The sequence below is a fragment of the Trichosurus vulpecula genome (genome assembly GCF_011100635.1).
Source record: "Trichosurus vulpecula isolate mTriVul1 chromosome X unlocalized genomic scaffold, mTriVul1.pri SUPER_X_unloc_1, whole genome shotgun sequence".
Taxonomy (NCBI): Eukaryota; Metazoa; Chordata; class Mammalia; order Diprotodontia; family Phalangeridae; genus Trichosurus; species Trichosurus vulpecula.
Genome location: NW_023494377.1, coordinates 5,765,893 through 5,788,170, shown reverse-complemented (window position 1 = coordinate 5,788,170; position 22,278 = coordinate 5,765,893). Strand labels below are relative to the sequence as shown.

General features: G+C 48.7%; 1 protein-coding gene across 1 annotated transcript in view; it reads left to right on the top strand.

The window, feature by feature from the left end:
• The window catches only part of HEPH (hephaestin), a 70,082-nt gene extending 48,506 nt beyond the window's left edge, over positions 1-21,576 (top strand). Inside the window, exons 14-20 of the mRNA XM_036740425.1 lie at positions 647-860; positions 9,929-10,068; positions 13,024-13,155; positions 15,383-15,489; positions 16,167-16,392; positions 21,278-21,417; positions 21,556-21,576. Of these exons, the coding sequence (XP_036596320.1) occupies positions 647-860; positions 9,929-10,068; positions 13,024-13,155; positions 15,383-15,489; positions 16,167-16,392; positions 21,278-21,417; positions 21,556-21,576 (980 nt within the window). The remainder of the gene's footprint in view (positions 1-646; positions 861-9,928; positions 10,069-13,023; positions 13,156-15,382; positions 15,490-16,166; positions 16,393-21,277; positions 21,418-21,555) is intronic.
• Positions 21,577-22,278: the final 702 nt, after the last annotated feature.

The window sequence follows — 22,278 nt, the reverse complement described above, 5'->3', positions numbered from 1 at the left end:
TTCTCTCTGTCTCTCTCTCTCTGTCTCTGTGTCTCTCTCTCTGTCTCTCTCTTTCTCTGTCTCTCTTTGTCTCTGTCTCTGTGTCTGTCTGTCTGTCCGTCTCTCCTTTCTGCCTCTCTGTCTCTGTTTCTGTCTCTCTGTCTCTGTCTCTGTCTCTCTCCCTCTTGTTAGGGGATGGCTACCTGACAAAGGCAGTGTTGTATAGTGGAGAGCACCACTGGGTTTGGAGTGCTGGTCTGACCATTTTATAACTGAGCAAATCACTCTGCCCCTAGATGCAATTTCACACCTCGATGCCTCTGTTCATGATGCTGGTGTACCTTTTCTTTTTCTTTCCTTTCCTTTCCTTTCCTTTCCTTTCCTTTCCTTTCTTTTCTTTTTTCTTTTCCTTTCCTTTTCTTCTTTTTTTTCTACTTTTGTTTCTTCCCCACTTAATATGGAATAGCTTTTCTGGGCCTTAGTTCCCCCATCTGTAAAATGGGACCAGTTAACATATCTTCTCCCTGTCTCGTGGGAGGATTGCCAAGGAAGCACTCTGTAAGTGTCAGGGTCCTTCTCATTGTATTTCCCAGGGATCCCTGCCCAGAACCTCCTCTTGCATGGCCTTCTGAGGCAGGTCTTTCCCCTGTGTCTTTCCTCCACCCAGGGACCTTTGAGATCTACTGCCAAGAAGGCAGCCACCTCCAGGCGGGAATGAAGGCATCCTACAATGTCTCCAGGTGCCAAAGAAGCAGGTCTGGAGCCCGGCCGCGTTACCAAGCAGCTCGCACCTATTACATCATGGCTGAGGAGGTGGAATGGGATTATTGCCCTGACCGAAGTTGGGAGACGAACTGGCATAATCAATCAGAGAAGGAGAGGTGAGGAGGCCTGCTGGAAGGGAGGAAGTCAAGGCAAACATTTAGGAAGAATCCAGGGACCAGGGCACAGTGCTAGACTCTGGGTTGTAAAGATCTCCTGGCCCTCCCTCAAGGAGGGGCAGCTAGGGGGCACCATGGTGCCCAGAATGCTGGGCCTAGAGTCACGAAGAACTGAGTTCAAATCCAGCCTCAGACCCTGAGCAAGTCACTTTTTCTCTGTCTGCCTTAGTTTCCTCCTCTGTAAACTGGGGATCACAACAGCACCTACCTCCCAGGGTTGTTATGAACATCCAATGAGATAATATTTGTAAAAAAAGCCCTTATCTCAGTGCCTGGCACGCAGTAGGCACTATATAAGTGTTTGCTATTATTTAACGGGTCGGAGATGTGAGGGGAAGCCACTAAGCTGTGATCTAGGGGAGACTTAGATAAGTGCCAGGGAGAGGGCCAAGCAGAGGACCATGGGAAAGGTGAGGAGGGAGAAGTCACTTCTAGCTGGGGGCTTCATGGAGGAGGGGGCACTGGGTTGGGCCTTAGAGCAACTGAGAGGACATTAAGAAATAGGGAAAAGGTCTTCTAGAGTAGCGCTTCTTAAACTGTGGGTTGGGGTCGTGACCCCATATGGAGTCATGCCCATTACTTTGGTAGCAGTAAAAGGTTTCTGAACACGCAACGACCAATCAAACGCATGATGAATCTGAGGTGTTTCTGGTGATGCTTGCCTGTGTTGTGCCTGCACAGTTTCACTACAGCCTTGGTTCTGAACACAAAGTGTGTGCACTTTGCACTGCACATGCCATCAGGCCATCAACCAATTCTGGTGCCAACCAAGGGGTTGCAAGTTGAAAAACTTTAAGAAGCCTTGTTCTAGAGGAAGAATCTGGGGCTCAGAGAGAGGAAGGGACTTGCCCAGGGTCACACAGAGGATCCAAGTTCTAGAGCTGGGGATGGGACCTCAGAGTCCGGTTGGTCCAAATCCCTCATTTTACCTATGGGTAAACTGAGGCCAAGGGGGGAGAAAGGACTTTCCCAAGGTCACCCATAGCATCCTAGACCTTGAGCTGGAAGGGATCTGAGAGGTCCTCTTGTCTAACCTTCTCATTTTACAGTTGAAGAAACTGAGGCCCAGAGAGCAGAAGTGACCTGTTGTAACAACAATGTGGCTTGCCACTACTGTGGCTGTGTAAGGCCAACAACACCAGCACACAGGAGGGCTGCCAGCACAGATTCTTTGATCTGCTTTTCTAAGGAAAGCAACTTTAAGGGATAAACAATCTCACTTTAATCAAACATACATATATCATTTACTTAGTTCAGGGGGAGAAGCCAACACCCTGAACTTCAGAGCAAGTACAAATAGAAATTACAAACAGAAAATATCAACAGAGCAAATAACACAATTCAACAGACAGGCTTTGTCTGATCAAGACATCACATACATAGTTACCATAAAGAGAAGCACCAACATCTGATTTTTCTTCAAAGCCGGGCGGCTCCATCAGCTACCCAGAGTCTCCATGCCAACACTCTTCCAGTGAGTGAGAGCCCCAAACAAAATGCTAACCTCTGAGTTTATATACCCTTCTTAGGGCCCAAAAGCTTCACACCTAATCAGCAAAAGGGTGTGGGCATGGGGCTTTTCACCTAGTAAGACTTTAGTATTCTAAAATAGAAAACGGGAAAACAAGTCTCACTTTAATTAATATTACACCTGTCCAGGGTCCCACAGGTAGTAAGTATCTGAGACTGTATTTGAACCAGGTGTTCCTGACTTTAAGTCCAGACCTCCATGCACTAGTCCTCCCTGCTTCAAGGGTCAGACCTAAGGATGAAGGATAGAGAGTAGGCCAGTCTGGTTGGAGAGTGAGTCCAAGCTAAGCTTAACTTGGAGGCAGGTGGCCACGTGGATGGAGTTCAGGAAGACCTACCTAGCTTTGGAGCCTGGGCCAAGTCACTTTGCCTCTTGGTGCACGAACCCCGACAACTCTCCAGAACCACGAGGTGGTAGGATCAGTTGCTGCTGTACATTGGTAGAGGGGTTTTCCACACCAGGATTTCCTCCTATTGCTCCTTTTCCCCAAGCCTGGCCCCTGTCTCCACTGGGCCTTCCCAGCTGCACAGTGTTCTTCCTCTCCCCTGACTTGAGCCTGACCTCCATTTCCACTGGGCCTTCTCTGCTGCATAGTGCTCCTCCTCTTCCCCAGCTGACTTGACAGCAGGATTCACTTGGTGGCTGTTCAGACCATCAGTGATAGCAAACTCAAAGAGAAAAGGATCCCTGGGGGCTTCATATTGACTTAGAAAACCACAAATTAATATTCTCTATGTTGTATTGTATTTTTCTTTTGGTGAACATTTCCCAATGACGTTTGAATATGATTCAGGTTCAGCTTTGGCACCTCTGATCTAGACCCTTGCTGCCCCCATCATCTTGGAGCAGAGGGGAGATTGGGAGATTGGGAGATTGGGCAAAGCAGCCTGTCTTGACTCCTGGGATGGAGTGGCTTCCCCCTCATTGGAGGCCTTCAAGCATGGGCAGGATGGCCTTGTCCTGGGGGAGGGTAGGAATGCCTTTTGGGGTTTGGGGCCCTTCCAACCCAAATTCCGTGATCCTCTCTCTTACTTGCCCCATATCCACTCAGCTGCCAAATCTTGTTCCTTTCCTCCACAATGTGTCTCGTCTATGCAGCCATTACCTCTGGCTTCATTGCAGTGGCCTCCTTGCCTCCAGTCTCTCCACTCTCCAATCCATTGTGCACACAGCTGCCTCAGTGACATTCAGAAAGCTCAGGCTGGCCATGTCACTTTCCTTCTCAGTGCTCTCTGCTAGCTCCCTATTATCTCTGAGATCAAATATTTTGTTGTTCAGTCTTTTTTCAGTTGTGTCTAACTGTCCATGACCCCATTTGGGGTTTTCTTGGCAGAGATACTGGAGTGGTTTGCCATTTTCTTCTCCAGCTCATTTTACAGATGAGGAAACTGAGGCAAACAGGGTTCAGTGACTTGTCCAGGGTCACATAGCTAGTAAGTATCTGAGGCTGGATTTGAACTCAGGTCCTCCTGACTTCAGGCCTAGCGTTCCATCCTCTGAGCCACCTAGCTGCCTCCAAGGCAAACAGAGGTTAAGTGACTTGCCCAGGGTCACATAGCTAGTAAATGTCTGTAGCCAAATTTAAACTCAGGTCTTCCTGACCCCAGGCCTGGCGCTATCTACTATAGTGCCACCTTGCTGCCCCAAGATCAAACCTAACCTCTATTTAAAGCCTTTCACAATCTGTCCCACTTGTCTGGACTTGTTACATGTGACTCCCCTCCACACATTCTATGGTCCAATCAGACTGGCCTATTTGCCATCTCCAGTCTCACCGCCTTTCCACAGACCGTTCCCCCATGCCTAGAATCCTCCTCAATGCCTGGCACATAGTAGGTGCTTAATAATTACCTGTTGTCAATTGGCTCCTATACACAGCTGTTCTGCCAACCATCGCCTCTTCCTCCCACTCATCTTGAGTGTCTCCCTCTATCCTGGTCTCTTCCCCACTGTTTACAAACCTACCTCTGTTTCTCCGCCTCCATCTCCCTCTTCCCTTTCACTGCCAAACTTGTAGAAAAGATCATGCATTCCTGTTGCCACCACTTCCCTGCCAACGGCCCGCCTTCCCGCCTTGGAGGTTTGGCTTGTGCCCCAGCCTCTGATGCTCACCAGTGATTTCCTACGTTGGAAACCCAATGACCTTGCATCTCTGTCTTCCGTGCTCTCTGTAGCTCTCAGCACTGTCAACCGCCCACATGCATTGATTTGTGTACCATTGTTGGCTGCTGGTTCTCCCACCTGTCTGGTGGCTCCCGGAGTGAATCATCCTTTCCTTTGTGCTTCTGTGGTGCGGGTGGGGGCGGCAGGGTATCCCCAAGGCTCTAATCTGGGCCTGCTTTACCTTCGGCGACCTGCTTGGCATTCATGGATTCAGCTAGCTAGCGTGTCTATTCTGCCTCCCAAATCTCTGCAGCCAAGTGTAGAGTCTGGCTCTCGGGCATGCTTGGTTTGCAGCCAGGACCTGAATTCAAATCTCACCTCTAATATTTACTCTTTGTGTGATCTTGGACAGTCTCTCCAGCCTCAGTGTCCCCATTCCTAACATGGGAGGGCAGGGGACTGAACTCTGGCTTCCGTGAGGTTCCTTCCAGCTCTAGATGTACTTTGCCCCTTCTCCAGACTTGCCCATTTTTGTTGAGGGTACTCCAACTTTGAGCCTGACTGGCCCTTGGCTCTTCTCTTTCTCTCCCTCCTCAGATCCAGTCAGCTCCCAAGCCCTATCAACCCTCCCTTCTCAACATTTCCAGCATCTGTCCCCTTTTCTCCACCTCATCACCAGTTAAGCCACTGCCTTAGAGCAGGGGGGCATCAGCCTGCCTTGGACTATCCCAGTAGCCTCCTAACTGCTCTGCCTGCCAGTCTCCCCCCTGGCCCCTCCATCTTCTACTCAGCTGCCAAAGTAATGCTCTCAAGGTCTAAGTCTGATCAGGTCACTCCCCTCCTCAAAACTCCTCTGTAGCTCCCTAGTGCCTCTAGGGGAATTTTAAAACTCCTTGGTCTGACATTTCATATGCTCCACACCCTGCCTTCAGCTGACCTTTTCACCTTGTTTTATGTACCTGGCTTTCATGAACTGTCCATTCTAGTCAAGCCCCGTACATTTCACAGCCTTCCTATTTCTGTGTGCCTGAAATATTCTCTCTCTTTGTGACTCTTGAAATCCTTCCTTCAAGACTTGGTGTAGGTGCATCATCCTCTGGGAAGAGTTAGTACCCTTTCCTTCCTTCAATGATCCTGCATTTACTTTTCTGTGTTCATACTGCCCTCTCCAACAGAATGTTAGCACCTCGAGGGCAGTAAAGGGCTGTTAAATTTTGTGCTTTCTCTATACCTGGCACAGAGTAGGTGCTAAAATGTGTTTATTGAGTTGCAGTTGGAAATTCATGTCATGGTTTGGCCACTGACTCACTGTGTGGCCTTGGGCAAGTGACTGCATATCTCTGAACCTCGGTTTCCTCACCTGTAAAATGAGTCTCAGAGAGCTGCAGTTACTCTAAAATGAGAATAATACTTCCCTTGTCTCCTTCATGCATTTGCAAAGGCTGTGTCACATGCCAGGAACACACTTCCATCTCCACCTTTCAGAATCAGTCTCTTTCATCAAATTCAGGTGCCCCCACCTGAGTGACACCTTCCTTGATACTTATAGCTATTAATGTTCTCTCTCTCTTTGAATATCACTAGACTGGATCATCTCTTGATCTTTCTCTCCACTCATCCTTACTGTCATACTTGTCATATTTGTCATGCTTATTTGGGTACAAGTCCTTTTCCCTCAGTAGAACAGCAAGTAGCATTTCTCTAGTGCTTTAAGGTTTGCAAAGCCCTATACCTATACTGTCTCATTCAATCTCACGTTCTGCTGTTTAATGACTTGGCCAGGATCACACAACTAGGAAGGGACCACAGCTTTCAGCCTCAATGTCCCTTTCTGTAAAATGAGGATAATAATGGCACCTACCTTAGGGGGTTATGAGATCTGTCTCAAGAATGGAAAATCCTTTAGGGCAGGGACTCTTGTTTTTGTCTTTGTATAGCATAGCGCCTATTACGTGACTTTTTGAATCGAATTGAAAAAAGGATAGTATTCGATCTTATCTTTTGATTTAAAAAAACTCAATTGATATCTTTTTTTCCATTTTCTTCATTTCTGTGTTTGTGTGTGTGTGTGTGTGTGTGTGTGTGTGTGTGTGTGTGTGTGTGTGTCTCCCCGCTTCTCCCCTTCAAAGACAGGCTGGAGACACCTGCCCTTCAGGTTGACATGAACCTATTAATGACTCCTCATTGGGTCCGATCATGGGCTCTTAGAGCTAGGGCAGAAAGGGCCTTCAGAGGTCATGCAGTCCAACTCCTTCCTTTTTCAGAGGAGGGAATGGCAGCCCAGGGCTGGGGAAGGGCCCTGTCCTAGCTCTCCCAGTGGCGAGTCCCCAGCCCCTATGGAGCATTCCTTGTTGTGTACCCAATCTGCCTAACTCTGCTACATCGTTTGGCATACATCCGTCTTGGCCCCAAGGGCAGCACGAACAACTCCATCAGATGCTTTGGTGAAGTCTAGGCACGCAGTGTCTACAGGATTTCCCTGATCTCCTGGGCTAGCAACTCTCTCAGAAAGGAAATGAGGCATCTAGCGTGACTTGTTCTTGGTGAAACCGTGTCATGTCGCCCTTGGTGTTAACATTTCCCTCTGTAACTGCCCAGATAACGGCTCTTTAATAATACATCTTAGCATTCTGTCAGAAAGCAAAGCTGAGTTCACTGCCTCCCTCTGGGGACTTCTGCATCTTTCCTTTTAGAAAAATCGGCCATTGGTCTGTGCCCCTTCAGTACCCTCTGCCACCTTTCAAAGAACCAACCAATATGATCTACTGACTTAGTGAAGGCTTCACCTCCCTGTTGACCATTTTTGTTCTGGCCTTCTTAGGCTGAAGAGTATTTTCCTTGGCAGGAGAAAAAACTACAGGAAACATTGTGGCATTGAACTCTGGACTTGGAGTCAGAAAGACTTGGGTTCAAATCCTGCAATAGATACTTATTAGCTGTGTGACCCTGGCCAAGTCACTTCCCTTCCCTTGTCCCTGTCCTTTGACCACAGGCCAATCCCTTCCCCTCCCCTGGCCTCAGTTTCCTTCTCTGTAAAATGAGGGAGTTGGACTGCATGTCCTCTGAGGGCCAGGTAGTTGTGCTGGCCCTCTCTCGTCCCTTTGACCCCACTCCTTCCTGCACTCTTGAAACGGCCCTGTTTGCTGTGCTCCTCTATTCATGCCGAGCTGCGCTTAGCCTTTGGCAGGCCCAGGCCATACTTTTTCATTCAGCCTCAGTTATCTGCCTTCACTTCTTTTTCTGAGACATGGCTGTTAAGAGATCTAGGCTGGGGGCCGAGTTTCCTGAGACTTCCCCCAGCTCACCTTTTAGGTCTCATGGGAATGGTTCCTGTTCAGGTCTTCAGAACCTCATTCCCGCAAGCCTCCCACGCCTCCTGGGCTAAATTCTCCTTTTGAATTGTAGGCCACAGGGAGCCTTTTTATCCTTGCTTGCCTCTGGAGCCTTCCCAAACCTACAGAACACGTCAACATATACCGCCCTGGGGGAGGGTCTCTCGTTCCTCTGTGAAGCAGCCACGCTTTGGGAGTCTGTACAGCCATGTGAGCTCATGCCTTTGGGCTTTCTTGTTCCATCCTTTCTTAGGTGTTATCTTCTGCCAATTACTGGGCCTTGACCACCATTTTGCCTAAGTTGGCATGTAGCTGCTACACTGTATGGCAATAAGCCTGGCAGATGTGTGTAGGGAGTTTGCTTTCAGTTTGAAGCCTTTGTGAATAGGTTCACGTGACTCCAGACAAATATACACATACATATGCATACGCACACACGTATAGACATACACACATACACATACACACACATAGACACATACGCACACATATATACATATAGACACATACATAGACACATATATGTATGTGTGTATATCCATGTGTGTTTGTATAATAGTTAGGGGCAATCTATCGACCAAAAGCCCATCATTTCCTCAACCAGAAATACAAATCCTGCTCATAGATGACATCCTAACCAGCCATTCACTTCCCAAGTCATATTTTCTCCTCCGAATGGTCTTAATTTCAATCCATCAATCCTAATGAAGAGAACATCACCTGTGCCCCAAGGTCTTGAGTCTCGAGTGTCTTGCCAAGGACTTTAGCAAAACTCGAGTCTTTCCAGTGGTTTCACCCGCCTGAGTAGCCAGATATGGGCAACATGTGAATGAGGCTTGATGAATCTTGGGAGGCTCGGCACCATGTCCAGGATGCACGTCTCTAGGAGACAGCAGATCTCTCCGGTGTGACAGGCAGGTCAACAAATAGATGGCTTGTTGTCTTCCTTGGCAGGGAGCCACTGCCCACTGATTGGCATCCTTCTTCTGCCTCTTGCCATGCATCTCTCACCCCATAGCTTCTCCCCACTTGCCCATCCACACTCCTTGGAGGACCAGCAGGGGCCGACTTCCTCCTCTTTGGGAAGATCCTCCTACTTATTAATTTAGCCCCACATAGCCTGTGCTCCTTCTTCAGCCTCTTCCTCCTCGTGACTTCCATCCTCTGGCCTCTTGACTCCAGTTGGCATTCCTCTTTGTCATTTTGTTTGGACGGCGAAGCCATCTTTGTCCTTTCTAAGGACATTTCAATTCTCTGGGCTCCAGTGGGAAGTGGACAGTTGTTTCCTGAGGCTTTGGGCCTTCTCTTCTTGGGCCTTGGGTATCTGTAGCAATCACCAGACACTGACAGGAGCATTCCCTGTAGGTCACTGCAATATACCCCCTGCCCTCAGGGTGTGCTGGAAGCTAGATCCTCTGCTCTCCTGGAGAGCTGCACCTCACACTGGTTTTTGTTTTTGCTGGGGGCTTGGACTTGCCCAAGGGGACACACCTGATGAGGAGGCAGCAGACAGAACCAGGATTAGGCCCAGTTCCTGCCTCCTAGTCTGCCACTCTCACTACTTAGATTTACAGGTTTCAGAGCTTTTGGTCTGACTTTCTTCCTTTAGATGGATATGGTGTTATTCCCATTTTCCAGGTGAGGACACTGAGACTCAGAGGGGAGAGATAACTTGCCCAAAGTCACACGCTGAATATGTGGCAGGGCCAACTCTCCTGGCATCCAGGCCAAGGTTCTTCCCACTGTATTGGCTTGCCTCCCCAGGGCATGGGGAGCAGTTGAGAGGGGCAGGTGGCAGGAGACCCTGATGGGATCAGGTCAGGCAGCAGCTGCAACCTGTTCTCTGTTTCCCTCAGAGTATACCTGTAGGAGGGGGAGGGTCACTTCTCTGTGCCTCAGTTTTTCCATCTGTGGTATGGGACTGAGTTCTTCCTTACATCTAAAAATGAGCTTGTGCCCCTCCCCCCACAAACTTTGTCCCCCAAAGGGCTGCACTGTGCTCAGGGGGCCAGGAGCTGATGACTACTCTCTGGATTTCCCAGCTATGGCCATGTCTTTCTGAGCAATGAAGATGGGCTCCTGGGTTCTCGGTATAAGAAAGCTGTGTACAGGGAGTATAGTGATGGCACCTTCAGGACTCCCCAACCAAGGACTGGCCTAGAAGAGCACTTGGGAATTCTGGGTAAGCATACCAACTTCATCTCCTGTCTTTACCCATTCCTTTCTGGCAGCCTGATCTGAGGCTGGGAGCCTGTGCCCGGGGCGGGGGTGGGGGGTGTAACAGCAAGCACCTTGGCAGGCCCAGGATGGCCTGCTAGCACAGGTTCTTTAATCTTCTTTTAAAGGAAAGCAATTTTAAAGGGGTCAACAATCTTCTTTAATTACATTTGCTAGTTCAGGGGACAGGTCAGCATGCAGAACATCGGAGAAAGTACGAGCAGAGAAAATATGGAGAAAATAGAAGCAGAGAAATTAGCACAAAGACCAACAGACAGGGCTGTAATTGCCTGAACCAAAGCAATATTGCTACACACTTTACATACAGCACTGGATCAAGAGAGCCTTTACATCTGAGCAGTCGGGGTCTGAACATGTGGCAACTCAGAGTCTTGACCAGGGAATCACAAAGTCCTTCTCATAAGTGAGCCCCTAAAGCAAAGTACCAGCTCAGAGTATATATACATTTCTCAGATCCAGAAGGCATCACAATCCTGTTACTCAGTGCCTAATTAGAAATTAGCAAAAGGTGTGAAAGCCTTCCTATAAGCAAGCTCCTCCCCCAACGGACTCTATGTGACTCGGGATGTATCACAGCTGTGAGCTGGGCCAGAGCTCAAAGCAGGTCACATAGGCTATTAATGGATGGGGAAGATCTTCGTATCCCATTAACATTACAGGGGGGGAAGAAAAAAGGACCTAACCAGATTAAGGCACAGCTGGCTTCATCTAAGGCCAAATGGGGTCTGTGGTGCCAACATTTGCACCTAGTTAAGAGGAAAGGGTGTCTGAGATTTCTTCAGAGGCAGCTGGACACCTACTCATCTAGGTGGCTCATTAAATAGAGCGCCAGACCTGGAGTCAGGGACATGTGAGTTCAAATCCAGCCTTAGACACTTATTAGCTGGATGACCCTGGGCAAGTCACTTAACTTCTGTGTACCTCAGTTTCCTCATTTGTAAAATGAGAACCATAACAGTACCTACCTCTCAGAGTTGTTGTGAGGGTCAGATATTTAGCATGGTGCCGGGCACATAGTAGGTGCTTCATAAATCTTCCTTCCTTCCTCCCTTCCGCCCTCCCTCTGACCAGGCCACAGAGCTGGACCATACATCGGCTGCCCAGCCCGCCTTCTAATTTGGCACATAGGCTACTGCTTACTATTTTTTTAAAAACACTTTTCGTCGAAGCCTTCTGATATTACACTAGTCATTTCTGGAAATGCCTCTCCTCACTCCCCGCTCCCCAAAATGAACTCTAGCTTGTAACAAAGAAAAAGAGTTACAAAAACCATTTGCTCTGGTGACCACTCCCGACTGGCTGCTTCGGCCTCTTTGTGTGGAGGGAGCCCATCTGGACCCCATTAATTATTGAGTTTACCTTCCTTCTAATAAGAACAGCTAACATTTATTATGTGCCAGACACTGTGCTAAACACTTTTGACAAACCTACTATGGGCCAGGCACTGTGCTAAGCCCTTTTGACAAACCTACTATGTGCCAGGCACTGTGCTAAGCACGTTTTACATTCAATCCCCACCATCACGTTAGGAATTAGCTACTATTATTATCCTCATTTTATACTTGAAGGAAATGAGGCAAACTGTTTAAGTGACTTGTCCACGGTCACACAGCCAGAGAGTATCTTGAGTTGAGTTTTGAACTCAGGACTTTTTGACTTTAGGCCCAGGTCTCTAGCCACTGAGCAACCTAGCTGCCTAATCAATTCAGTGAACACTTAGTAGACATCTACTACAGAATTATAATGACAACTAGCATTTATTAAGCACCTACTATGCACCAGGCACTGTATTAAGCTCTTTTTTACAAATATCTCATTTCATCCTCATGACAACCTAGCAAGATGGCTGCTATACGACTAGGGAGTATCCGAGGCTGGATTTGATCTCAGACCTTCCTAACACCAAACCCTGAGTTCTGTTTAGTGAGTCACCTAGTTGTCTACTAATTTTAATGAACATTTAGTAAATATCTAGTGAAGAATTATAATGACAGCTAGCATTTATTAAGCACCTACTATGTTCCAGGCACTGTACTAAGCATTTTTTTTAATAAATATGATCTCGTTTGATCCTCACAACAACTATTGTTATCTGCATTTTACAGATGTGGAAACTGAGGCAAGCAGAGGTGAACTGACTTGTCTAGGAGTGTCCAAGGCTGGATCTGAACTTGGGTTTTCCTGACTCCAGGCCCAGTGCGTTCTCTCTCCACTGAGCCACCAACTCTTTTGCCTTTCCTTGGCTCTCCTACACTTAGCTCAGGGCCTGGCAAATACTCGATAAATGCTTGTTGATGGTGCTGCTTGTCTCATTTCTCCCTTGTTTACTTGAGAACTCTCACTTATAAAAGGTTATTTTCTCTAATTTTTTTAAGATGTGACCTTTTCTATCCATATTTCCTCTCCCTTTGGAGACAGGCCTTATCTCCATAGACATTTTAGGGAGCATACAATAAGTATTGGGTGATGTGACTGGAATCCGAAGGATTTTGCTCTCCTTGCCCCACACCTGAGCAGGTGGGCTCCCCTCCTGCTAAATGTAAGGGCAAGACTCTAGCCTAAATCCTTCCCTTGTCTGCTTCCGTATGGCCTAGGTTTTTTAGGTTTTGTTTTTACACTTTTAAATAAAGTTTTATTGTTTTCAAAAATATAAAAAAACATTTGCAGCTCTTTGGCTAGAATGATCTGGCCCACAGGCCAGGCCATAGTTTGTTGACCCCGGCCTTAGACCCTTTCTATCCCTGGATTTAGAATCAGAGAAAAGAATGCTCCGTCTCTGCACCCTTCCTACGAGGCCTGGCAGCTGGAGAAGCCTGAGCCCATTTCAGGCTGTTCCTTGATTCTCAGTTTTTCTTTTTGATCCATAAACGCAGCCCTGTGCTCTTCTCCCTCTCACCAGGACCACTGATCCGGGGAGAGATCGGCGATATCCTGACTGTGGTATTCAAGAACAATGCCAGCCGCCCCTACTCTGTTCATGCCCATGGGGTACTGGAGCAGGGGGCGGGCTCAGTGCAGCCAGCTGAGCCTGGTGAGTGGGGTTATTCTGGGGGCTCTGTACTGGCAGCACCCTTATTTTGGGCCCCTGTCTTTCTTAGGCCCCTTTCCATGTTCTCAGAGACTGGGATAACTGGTCCAGACTGGGCCTTGGATTTTTTTCCTCAGGTCAGTTGGATCCTCATACAAATGAGGCCAGAATGTGGGTTCATGTCCATGATGGGTCACATAGCTTAATTCAGAGTAACATTTGTTTACTTAGCCATAGGCTAATCTCAACCCTTAGGCAGCCATCTTAGCCTGGAGAGGAAGCCTAGTGGGTAGAGTCAAGGGATTTGTGCTCAAATCCACCAAGTTACATAACCTCTCTGGGCCTTGATTTCCTCATTTGTAAAATGAGGGGGTTGGATTTGATGTCCTTAAACATCCCTTCCAGCTTTGAATATCTGTGATCCAATTACTGGTTGCTAGGATAAACATTCCAAGCTCTTTCAGATAGAAGATATTACTAAGGTACTTATAGTCCGAGACTGGGCGGACATAGTCCCTTGTGGGATCTCCAGTGGGGAAAAGGGATTTGATTTTCCCTGCTTGGATTCAGAGAGGAGGAAGGTAAACAGCAACTGATTTAGAGGCTGAGGGCTTCAGTAAAAATTCCCTGGTAATTGGAACTCTCTCCAGGTACAGTGGGCCACCTTGGGAAGTTCTAGATTGCCTGTCTCAGGAAGTTTTCAAGTGAAAAAAACAGTCCTATTGGAAACTTTGGAAAAGGGCTTTCTGCTAAGGTCTGCATTGGACCTGAGGCCGCTGGGAAGCCCAACCAACTCTGAGATCCTAACATGCCATGAGATGTTCCTACATGAAATACCATAGTCCCTGCTCAGCCAACTTCAAGGGCCCCCATCACCTCGAGGGTCCAATAGGAAGCCCCTCCCATCCTGGGCCCTTCTGAGATTTCCAGCCTTACACCTTGCCTACTCTGTGCATGATTCAACCACTCTGGCCTGCCTTCTGGTGCACCAGCCTCCATCTCTGGGTCTTTGTGCATGTTGTAATATACTCCCTTCTTGCCCCCATCTCTTGGAATCCCTAAGCTCTTTCAAGACTCAGCTCAAATGCCACCTTCTGCTGGAAGTCCTCCCTGGTGTCCCCAGCCATTAGTGCCTCCCCCTTGTAGATCACCTTCCATCTTCTCTCTCTCTCTCTCTCTGTCTCTCTGTCTTTCTCTCTCTCTGTTTCTGTCTCTGTCTCTCTCTGTCTCTCCCTCTCCTTCTCTTTGTCTCTGTCTCTCTCTGTCTCTCTGTCTTTCTCTTTCTCTCATGCATATATACCCACCTCATAATGCACACACAATACACACATATGTACCCATTGTCTCTACCATTAGAATGTAAGTGCCTTGAGGACAGGGCTGTCTTTCCTTTCCCTTGGATCCATCTGCTTAGCTCATCAGTGCTTCTGGATTGAGTAACTGACGGCCATTTTGGATACCTCAATTCAACAGAAGTTTACTAAATACATATTATGTATTATATGTATTATAAGACCATGGCACCAGGATCATTGCAAGCTTGGAAAGAAAGGAAGATCTGGGTTTGAATCCTGCCTAAAACGCTTTCTGCTTTTGTGACCTCTGAGCATGCTACCAAAGTTTCCTTCTGAGCTTTGGGAAGATCCTAAGGCTTGAGGTGCATTCTGTATCCTATGGAGGGAGTTCCTACCCTGGGAGTTCCAACATCTAGGAAATCATAGATCCTTGGCATGTTGATTTGTGTGTGAGATACTGTTCTGAAAACAGAAAGACAAAACTGAATGACAGTCTGGGCCCTCTACATTCTATTGGAAAAGGAAGCACATGTGTGTGTGCACGTGCACACATACACAAACACACACATGCCCCTAGTATAGCAGAGTAGATAGTGAATTGACCTCACAGTCAGGAAGACCTCTCTTTAAGTCTTTAATTCCATATATATTGATGGTGTAGTGGATATTTGCATGATTTATAAGCCCTGTTAGGAGGCTGGGGGGTGGGTGGGAGAGGGGCCTTCCTGTTGGCAGTGGGCCTTGAAGGACAGGTACAATTTGGAGAGACAGGGAGTGGCCAGAAGGGCCTACCAGAAGAAGGAAGGACATGATGGCCATGATCCTGGCTTGTTGGAAAGCAGTTGTCAGAGTCCCGGCCTTGGCCTGGGGTGGCCTGGGTTTGGAAGGACCTGCTGGCCAAGCTTCGCTGGAGAGTTCTCCCTGACTCTCTCCAGGTGAGGTGATCACGTACCAATGGAGCGTCCCTGAACGATCTGGCCCCGGGCCTAACGACTCAGCTTGCATCCCTTGGATCTATTACTCTGACGTGGATCCTGTCAAGGTAAATTTTGGCTGGGCTCTTTGTGAGGATAGGGCGGGGGAAGGGCAGGGGTGCATGAGTCCTCATCATGGGCTTCTGGCATGCCTTTTGCTGCCTGGGGAGTCTGGATATTCTGAACTCCGGTGTTTTCTGCTGCATTGAAGAGCTGGAGCCTGGGCGTCTGGAGACCTGGCTTCTCTTCCCTGTTTGCCTCTGACTTGAGAAGGTCCATGGGCTCAGTCTTCAATGAGGGTGAGAGTCTGTGCCCCTCTTGGAGTAGAGCCTGGCAGACCAGGCCAGGGAAGCAGAGGACCGAGCACTAGAAGGGCCCCTTCACATGATGTGGTACAGAGAATCCTAGGCCTAGAGCTGGCAGGGACCTCAGGGGCCATCTAGTCCAACCCCTTCATTTTACAGAAATGGAAACTGAGGTCCAAGGAGAAGTGACTTGGCCAAAGTCACTGATAGGATCTTAGCTCTAAAGCTGGTAGGACTCCTAGAGACCGTGGAGTCCAACCCTCTCATTTTACAGCAGAGGAAACTAAGGCCTAGAGAGAAAGGTGCTTGCCCAAGGTCATAGAGTGAGTAGCAGCAGTTAGCCTGATGCCATGAATGCCCTGACTTGTCCCAAGTTCTCCTATTCCCCTCCAGACCTGAGGGGTGAGAGGTACCCCTAGCCCTCTTGTTTTTTCTTCCAGGATATGTACAGTGGCCTGGTAGGGCCCCTGGTCATCTGCCGGAAGGGGACACTCAAGGCCACGGGGACCCGAAGGGATGTGGACCGGGATTTTGCCCTACTATTCCTAATCTTTGATGAGAACCAGTCTTGGTACCTAGAGGAGAACGTGGCAGCCCATGGTCCCCAAGATTCAGGCCACAGAAACCTGCAAGATGAGACCTTCCTAGAAAGCAACAAGATGCATGGTTTGTAGGCCGCAGTGTTTGCAGTGGAGGGTGGGGCCTGGCAGGGAGAGGACCCTTCTACATACCCTGGATGTTCATCTGGTGTGGTGAGGCCTAGCTTCCTTTCTGAGCTTGCATCCTGAAGGCCTAGCTCAGGTCCAGCTGCCTCATGCCCAGTCATGCACACTAACCAGAGAACCTCAGGAACACACAGGTGGAAAAGGTCTCAATCATAGAATGTTCAAGCTACATGGGTCCTTGGGGCCAGCTAGTCTAATCCACTCATTGGACAGAGGGGGAAACTCAGACCTGGAGAAGCAAAGGAAGTTCCCCAGGGTCCCACATTGGCTCCCAGATGGAGGCCTGGACAGGTCCTTGGAGACCAGCTAGTCCAAATCCCTCTCATTTCAGAAGGGAAATGGAGGGCCATGGAGGTCAGGTGACTTACCCAAACAGCTTCATAAGCTCTAAAGCTCCGATTAGAACCCAGGTCTCATGATTTCCAGCCCCATTCTCTTTCCACTGGGCTGTGTCTCACTATATCATGCTGTATGGCTGAGGCTGGAAGCTATGCGGTATATAGAGAAGAATAAGCCTGCCCTCAGAGCTTAGAGTCTGATTGGAGAGAAAAGGAGATGAGATAAGACCACAAGGGATGGGGGGAGGGGGCGATGAATGGATGAATGAATGAATGAATGAACACTGTGAACCAAGCACTGTGCTAAGGCCTGGCGATTCCCATACCAAAGCAAGGACATAGACACTGTCATTCTCTTCACCCAAAGAGAAGGGTGATCATGGAAGGGAGTCTTGGTCTGGGGAGTGGGGGAGGTCACAGGGTCATCCCTTCATCCATGGCCCTTCCTGAAGTGATGCTAGTGTCAGTTTGATTGGTAAGTATTGAGAAGGTAGCACTGATGTGATGAAAAGAGGTCCTTAAGACCTAATAATGTGGTGGGTAGGACAAAACATTGGATTTGGATTCAGAGGGCCTGGGTTCAAATCCCTTTCTCCAGGTCTCAGTTTCCTCCTACGTAAAATGAAGGGGTTGGACTGGATGTCTTCTGAAGGGCCTTTCCAGCTCTCAATCTATGATTCCCATTTTGCAGATGTGGCATTGAGGGACTTACTCGAGGTCACATGGCAAGGAATGACAGTTAGGGTTTGAACCCATGTTCTTTGGCTTTAAATCCAATGCTCTGCTGCCTCAAGAGGTAAAGAGTTGGTTAGGGCATTCATTCGTTCACTCATTCATTTGTTTACTCATTAATTCATTCCATTGCCCAACCATATATTGAGTGCTTGTTCTATGTAGGGGTCTTCACTAGGTTCCATAGAGGGGCAGGGCTTGAATACATACGGAGAAGGGGAGGGGTATTCCAGCCTGCTGTGTGTAGGGTGACCCCCTGATTGAAGTATGTCGAGGAATCATTGGAGATCAGGCTGGAAGGTAGCCTGTTGAAGGGCTTTGAATTCAGTTTGATTCAATTCACCATTGTGACACTGGGGAGCCAAATGTACAAAAGAGACAAGCCTGCCCTCAGCCAGCTCACCTTCAATGGGTGACAAGGGTATGTGTATACCATGCAGGTGAGTGTGAGGCAGGGAGGACTGAGGAGGGAGAGTATCCATGGCCTGTGGGGGCTGGGAAAGTGCCACCCCTATAGGGGGTGACTGACAGCTAAGCCTTGTAGGAGCAACAGGATTTTGAGGCAGAGCAAGGGAGGAAGGGCACTCCTGGAATGAGGCATGGTGTGCAGAAGTGCGTTGAGGTGGGGGATGGCATGCCCCCAAGGTGGAGGATGGCATGCCCATGGAGTTCAGGGAACGTCTGGTAGTTTAGTTTGGCAATATCCGAGCTCATCTGAAGGGGAGTGATGTAAGACAGGACTCTGAGGCAGGCCTGAACCCAGCTGTGGAGAGTTCAGTTCCACGTTTGAGAGTTTCTGTTTGATCGCCAACAAAGTGTTTGAGCAGGGATAAAGCCATGGTCGGAAGTGGATCAAGGGGATCAGTTCAGCGCTTGCTTTGGGAGCGTGTTAACTAAAAATAGGCCCACCGGTTTGGTGGCAGCATGGAGGATGAAATAGGGAAGAGCAAGGTTGGAAGCAGTTAAAACCAATTAGGAGACAAGAGGTGGTAAGTACATGAACTGTGGGTGGTAAGCAGGGGACAGATGTAAGAGATGCCATCAGTGGTGACTCCCCAGAATGGCAGAGTTGCTTGTCTAGTCCAACTCACACATGGTTGGAAGGAAAAGAATCTCCCCAATAAATGTACCTGAGAAGTGGTATTTAATTGGCTGCTAATTGGCTGGGGGTGGGGGTGGGGGTGGGGCGCAGGAGAGAAGGGAGAAGAAGGACTGAGTTTCTAAGCATGGCCATGGTGGCTGGAATGCTCCCTGCTGGGAAGGTAGCCCCAGTAGCCCAGTAGGTAGTGGGGGGATGTTGAAAAGAAGTGGTGTAGGATAGGGGGCAGAACACTGGGCTTGGAATGAGAAGACCAGGCTTTGAGTACCCTCTGGCTCTGCCACTGACTAGCTGTGACCTTCAATGGCTTCCCCTCTTGGACCGTCATTTCCCCAATTGCTAAAATGGAACTATGCAGTGGTGGGATTCACCCAGTTTACACAGGTTCAGCAGAACCAGTACCTAATTTTAGGTTGAGTTCTGCGAATCAGTTGGGCCTGTGCCCTCCACGTCAGCGGCAGCACCTCCCCTCGGTTCCATGGAGAACCGGTTGTTAATTTATTTGAATCTCACCACTGAACTACAGGTATCCTTTGCATGTCCTGGCACTTAGGGGCATGGTGCCCTCTCGAGCTGGGAGATCCACCTAAAAGGTTTCAGCCCTCCCTTTGTATTGGAGAAAAAAGTCTTACTTTTTTCTTTGTCTTTTATGGGGTGTTTCCAGTACCTTCGTGTGCAATTTGGGTTAAGTGTGGGCTCATAGGCTCTGGGTCGTCCGCTGACCTTAGCCTGTCATCTGTAGCTTCTGCAATACTCCCCAAGGATTCCCGTTGAATTTCTTATGCCAACCCATGATATGTTGAAGCCCCAGTGGGGAAAGTCGTGATGTGGAAGGGATAACTGTATTTCCCATGGTGGGGCTGAGAGAATGAAGACGTTTGTTACTCAGCAATCACTTATCAGGTGCTGACTGTGTACCCTGTACTTGGCATTGGAGTGCAAAATAACAACGAAACAGTGCCTGCCCTCGAGGAGCTTAGGTTCTGTCAGGAACACGATACATACATGTACCATACACACGGCATATATGAAGGAAATACAAACTAACTTCAGGGCAGGGACATGGGCGGCTGGGAGATCAGAGAAGGCTTCACATAGAAGGGGCTATTGGAGCAGAACTATGGAAGATGCTAGAGACCTTAAAAGGTGGTGTTGAGGAGGGGAGTACACTCCAGACATGGGGTTCAGCATGGGCAAGCACCTGGAGTCAGGAGATGAAACATCTCACGTGAGGAAACGTGAGGCTGCTTTGGCTGGCCTATGGAATACATAAAGGGGAGGCATATGTAACAGAGGGAGGCTCATGGGCTCATTGCACTGGAGTTGCAAGGAAACTTGAAGGGCATCTAGCCCAACCCCCTCTTTTTATAAAAGAGACCTTGAAGCTCAGAAGGGCTCTCACAGGTGGTAGGTAGTGGAGCCAGAATTAGAACCCATATCCTTTGACTCCCTGCCGCTGTGGTACTCCAATGTGGTTAGAGCCAGGTTGTGAAGGGCTTAAAATGTCCAAGAGAGGAGAGTCTGTGTGCAGTCTTGGAGGCAATAGGGAACCCTTGAGACTTCTCAACAGGTGAGTGGAATGACCCCCTCTATGCTTTGGGATTATCACTTTGACAGCCACGTGGTGGATGGATTGGATGGGAGAGAGGCCTGATGCAAGGAGCCCATAGTTGAGGCCAGGGACAGGGAGGGTAGAACCTTGATTAGTGCTTCTGGGAGTGGAGGAAGGGAACCCATGCCAAAGATGTTGGGGAGGCAAAGTAGGTGACAAGCTGTGTTTGTGGGCGGGGAGGAGCAGGAGCCAAGGCTGACTCTAAGGTCAAAGAACAAAACTTACGAAGTTTAGGAAGAAAGAATGAGTTCTGCCCATGGGCCATCCAGTTGGAAATGGCCAAGTTGGTCGATGTTTGTCCTTCATTCTCGAGGATGACTGATGTCACCATGAGGTGATGGGAAACCAGCACTCAGAAACAAGATTAGGGCTGGATCTATATGGTTTTAGAGGCCAAGAGGGTAGAATATGTGAGAGATATGAAGATCACCGAGAGACAAAGAAGATGAGACGGCCCCAGGATTAAGCCTTGGGGGATACCCACAGTTACAGGGCGTGACACGGGGGGGGGGGCAAAAGCTCACAAAGGAGACTGAGGAAGAGCAGTCAGAGAGGCAGGAGGAGAAGCAGGAGAGAGCAGGGCCATGAAAGCCCAGAGAGGGGCGAGTTTCCAGGAGGCACCAAAGGTGGAGAGAGGGTGGGAACACTGAGCCTGGAAAGGTGGCAGCTAGATGTGGTACCTTTGGAGAGAGCCCAGCCTACTGCATGATGGTGACCGAAGCCAGATCATGAAGGACTGAGGATGGAGGGGAAAGGAAGTGGAGGCACCAAGTATAGATATGAGGGTGACAGGGCTTGACATAGAACCCTTTGTAAGCTCTAGGACGCTGGAGACACATGAACCATTATAAAAAATCTTCGTCCAAGAGGGCCAGGATATTGTGATGGTGTTTATCTAAGGCAGACGCCACCAGCCACCTGTGGGGGATGGAGCCGAGGGCACAGGGAGTCTGGAATGGTCCAGATGTGAGAGGATGGGCTGCAAGGGAGGCAACAGAATGGAGAGAAAAGGGTGAAGAGCAGAGCCTTTCCTCCTTCTTTGCAGCCATCAATGGGAAGCTGTATGCCAACCTCAGGGGGCTGACCATGTACCAGGGAGAGCGAGTGGGCTGGTACATGCTGGCCATGGGCCAGGACATTGACTTGCACACCGTCCACTTCCATGCAGAGAGCTTTCTCTACCGGGTAAGTGGGGCAGGAAGTTGGTGACTGGGAGGGCAAAAGGAAGATGAGGGAACATGGTTGTCAACTGTCCCATGGCCAAAGGAGAAGAATGCTTACTGGGCCCTGGGGCCCAGCCCTTCTTGCGCTTGTGGGTTTCAGATTGAAACACATATGGGATAAATGTGAAGTCCTGCACTTGGATTCAAAAGAAGAATTTTATAAGCACAGGCTAGAGAGCATTTTGTGTTAGAGGTCGATCTGAGGGGTCTTAGTGGACCACCAACTCAGCAAGTGAATAGTGTGATGTAGCAACCAAAAAAAAAGTCACTTAGGCTACATTCAGGGAGGCCTGGTAGCCAGAAGGATGGAGAGCATAGTCCTGCTGGACATCACTGTACTGCACCCACATCTAAACGGGTCCATTGACAAACTGGAGAGCTGCCTGAGGAGAGCAGCCAGGCTTATGAGAAGGTTGGAGGCCATGCTGTGTGAAGATGGAACCCAAAGAAGGGCTTTGGGGGAGAGGGGAGGCACATGATGGTGGAAGGGGGATTAGCCTCATTCTGCTTGGCCCTGGAGGGCAAAACAAGGAAGGACAGAGAGTCGTATTTAGGGTGTCAGGAAAAACCTGTGTGTGTGTGTGTGTGTGTGTGTGTGTGTGTGTGTGTGCAAGAGTATATGTGTGTATGTATGTCTGTGTGGGGGTATCTGCATATCTGTGTATGAGCATGTGAGCGTATGTGTGTATATATGTTTGTGTGTGTGTGTGCCTGTGTATTTCTATGCGTGTTTCTCTGTGTCCCTGTGTGTTCATATATCTGTGTGTCTATGTGTAAATATGTGTTTCTGTGTGAATTGCTACGTTTCTGCGTATCTATGTTT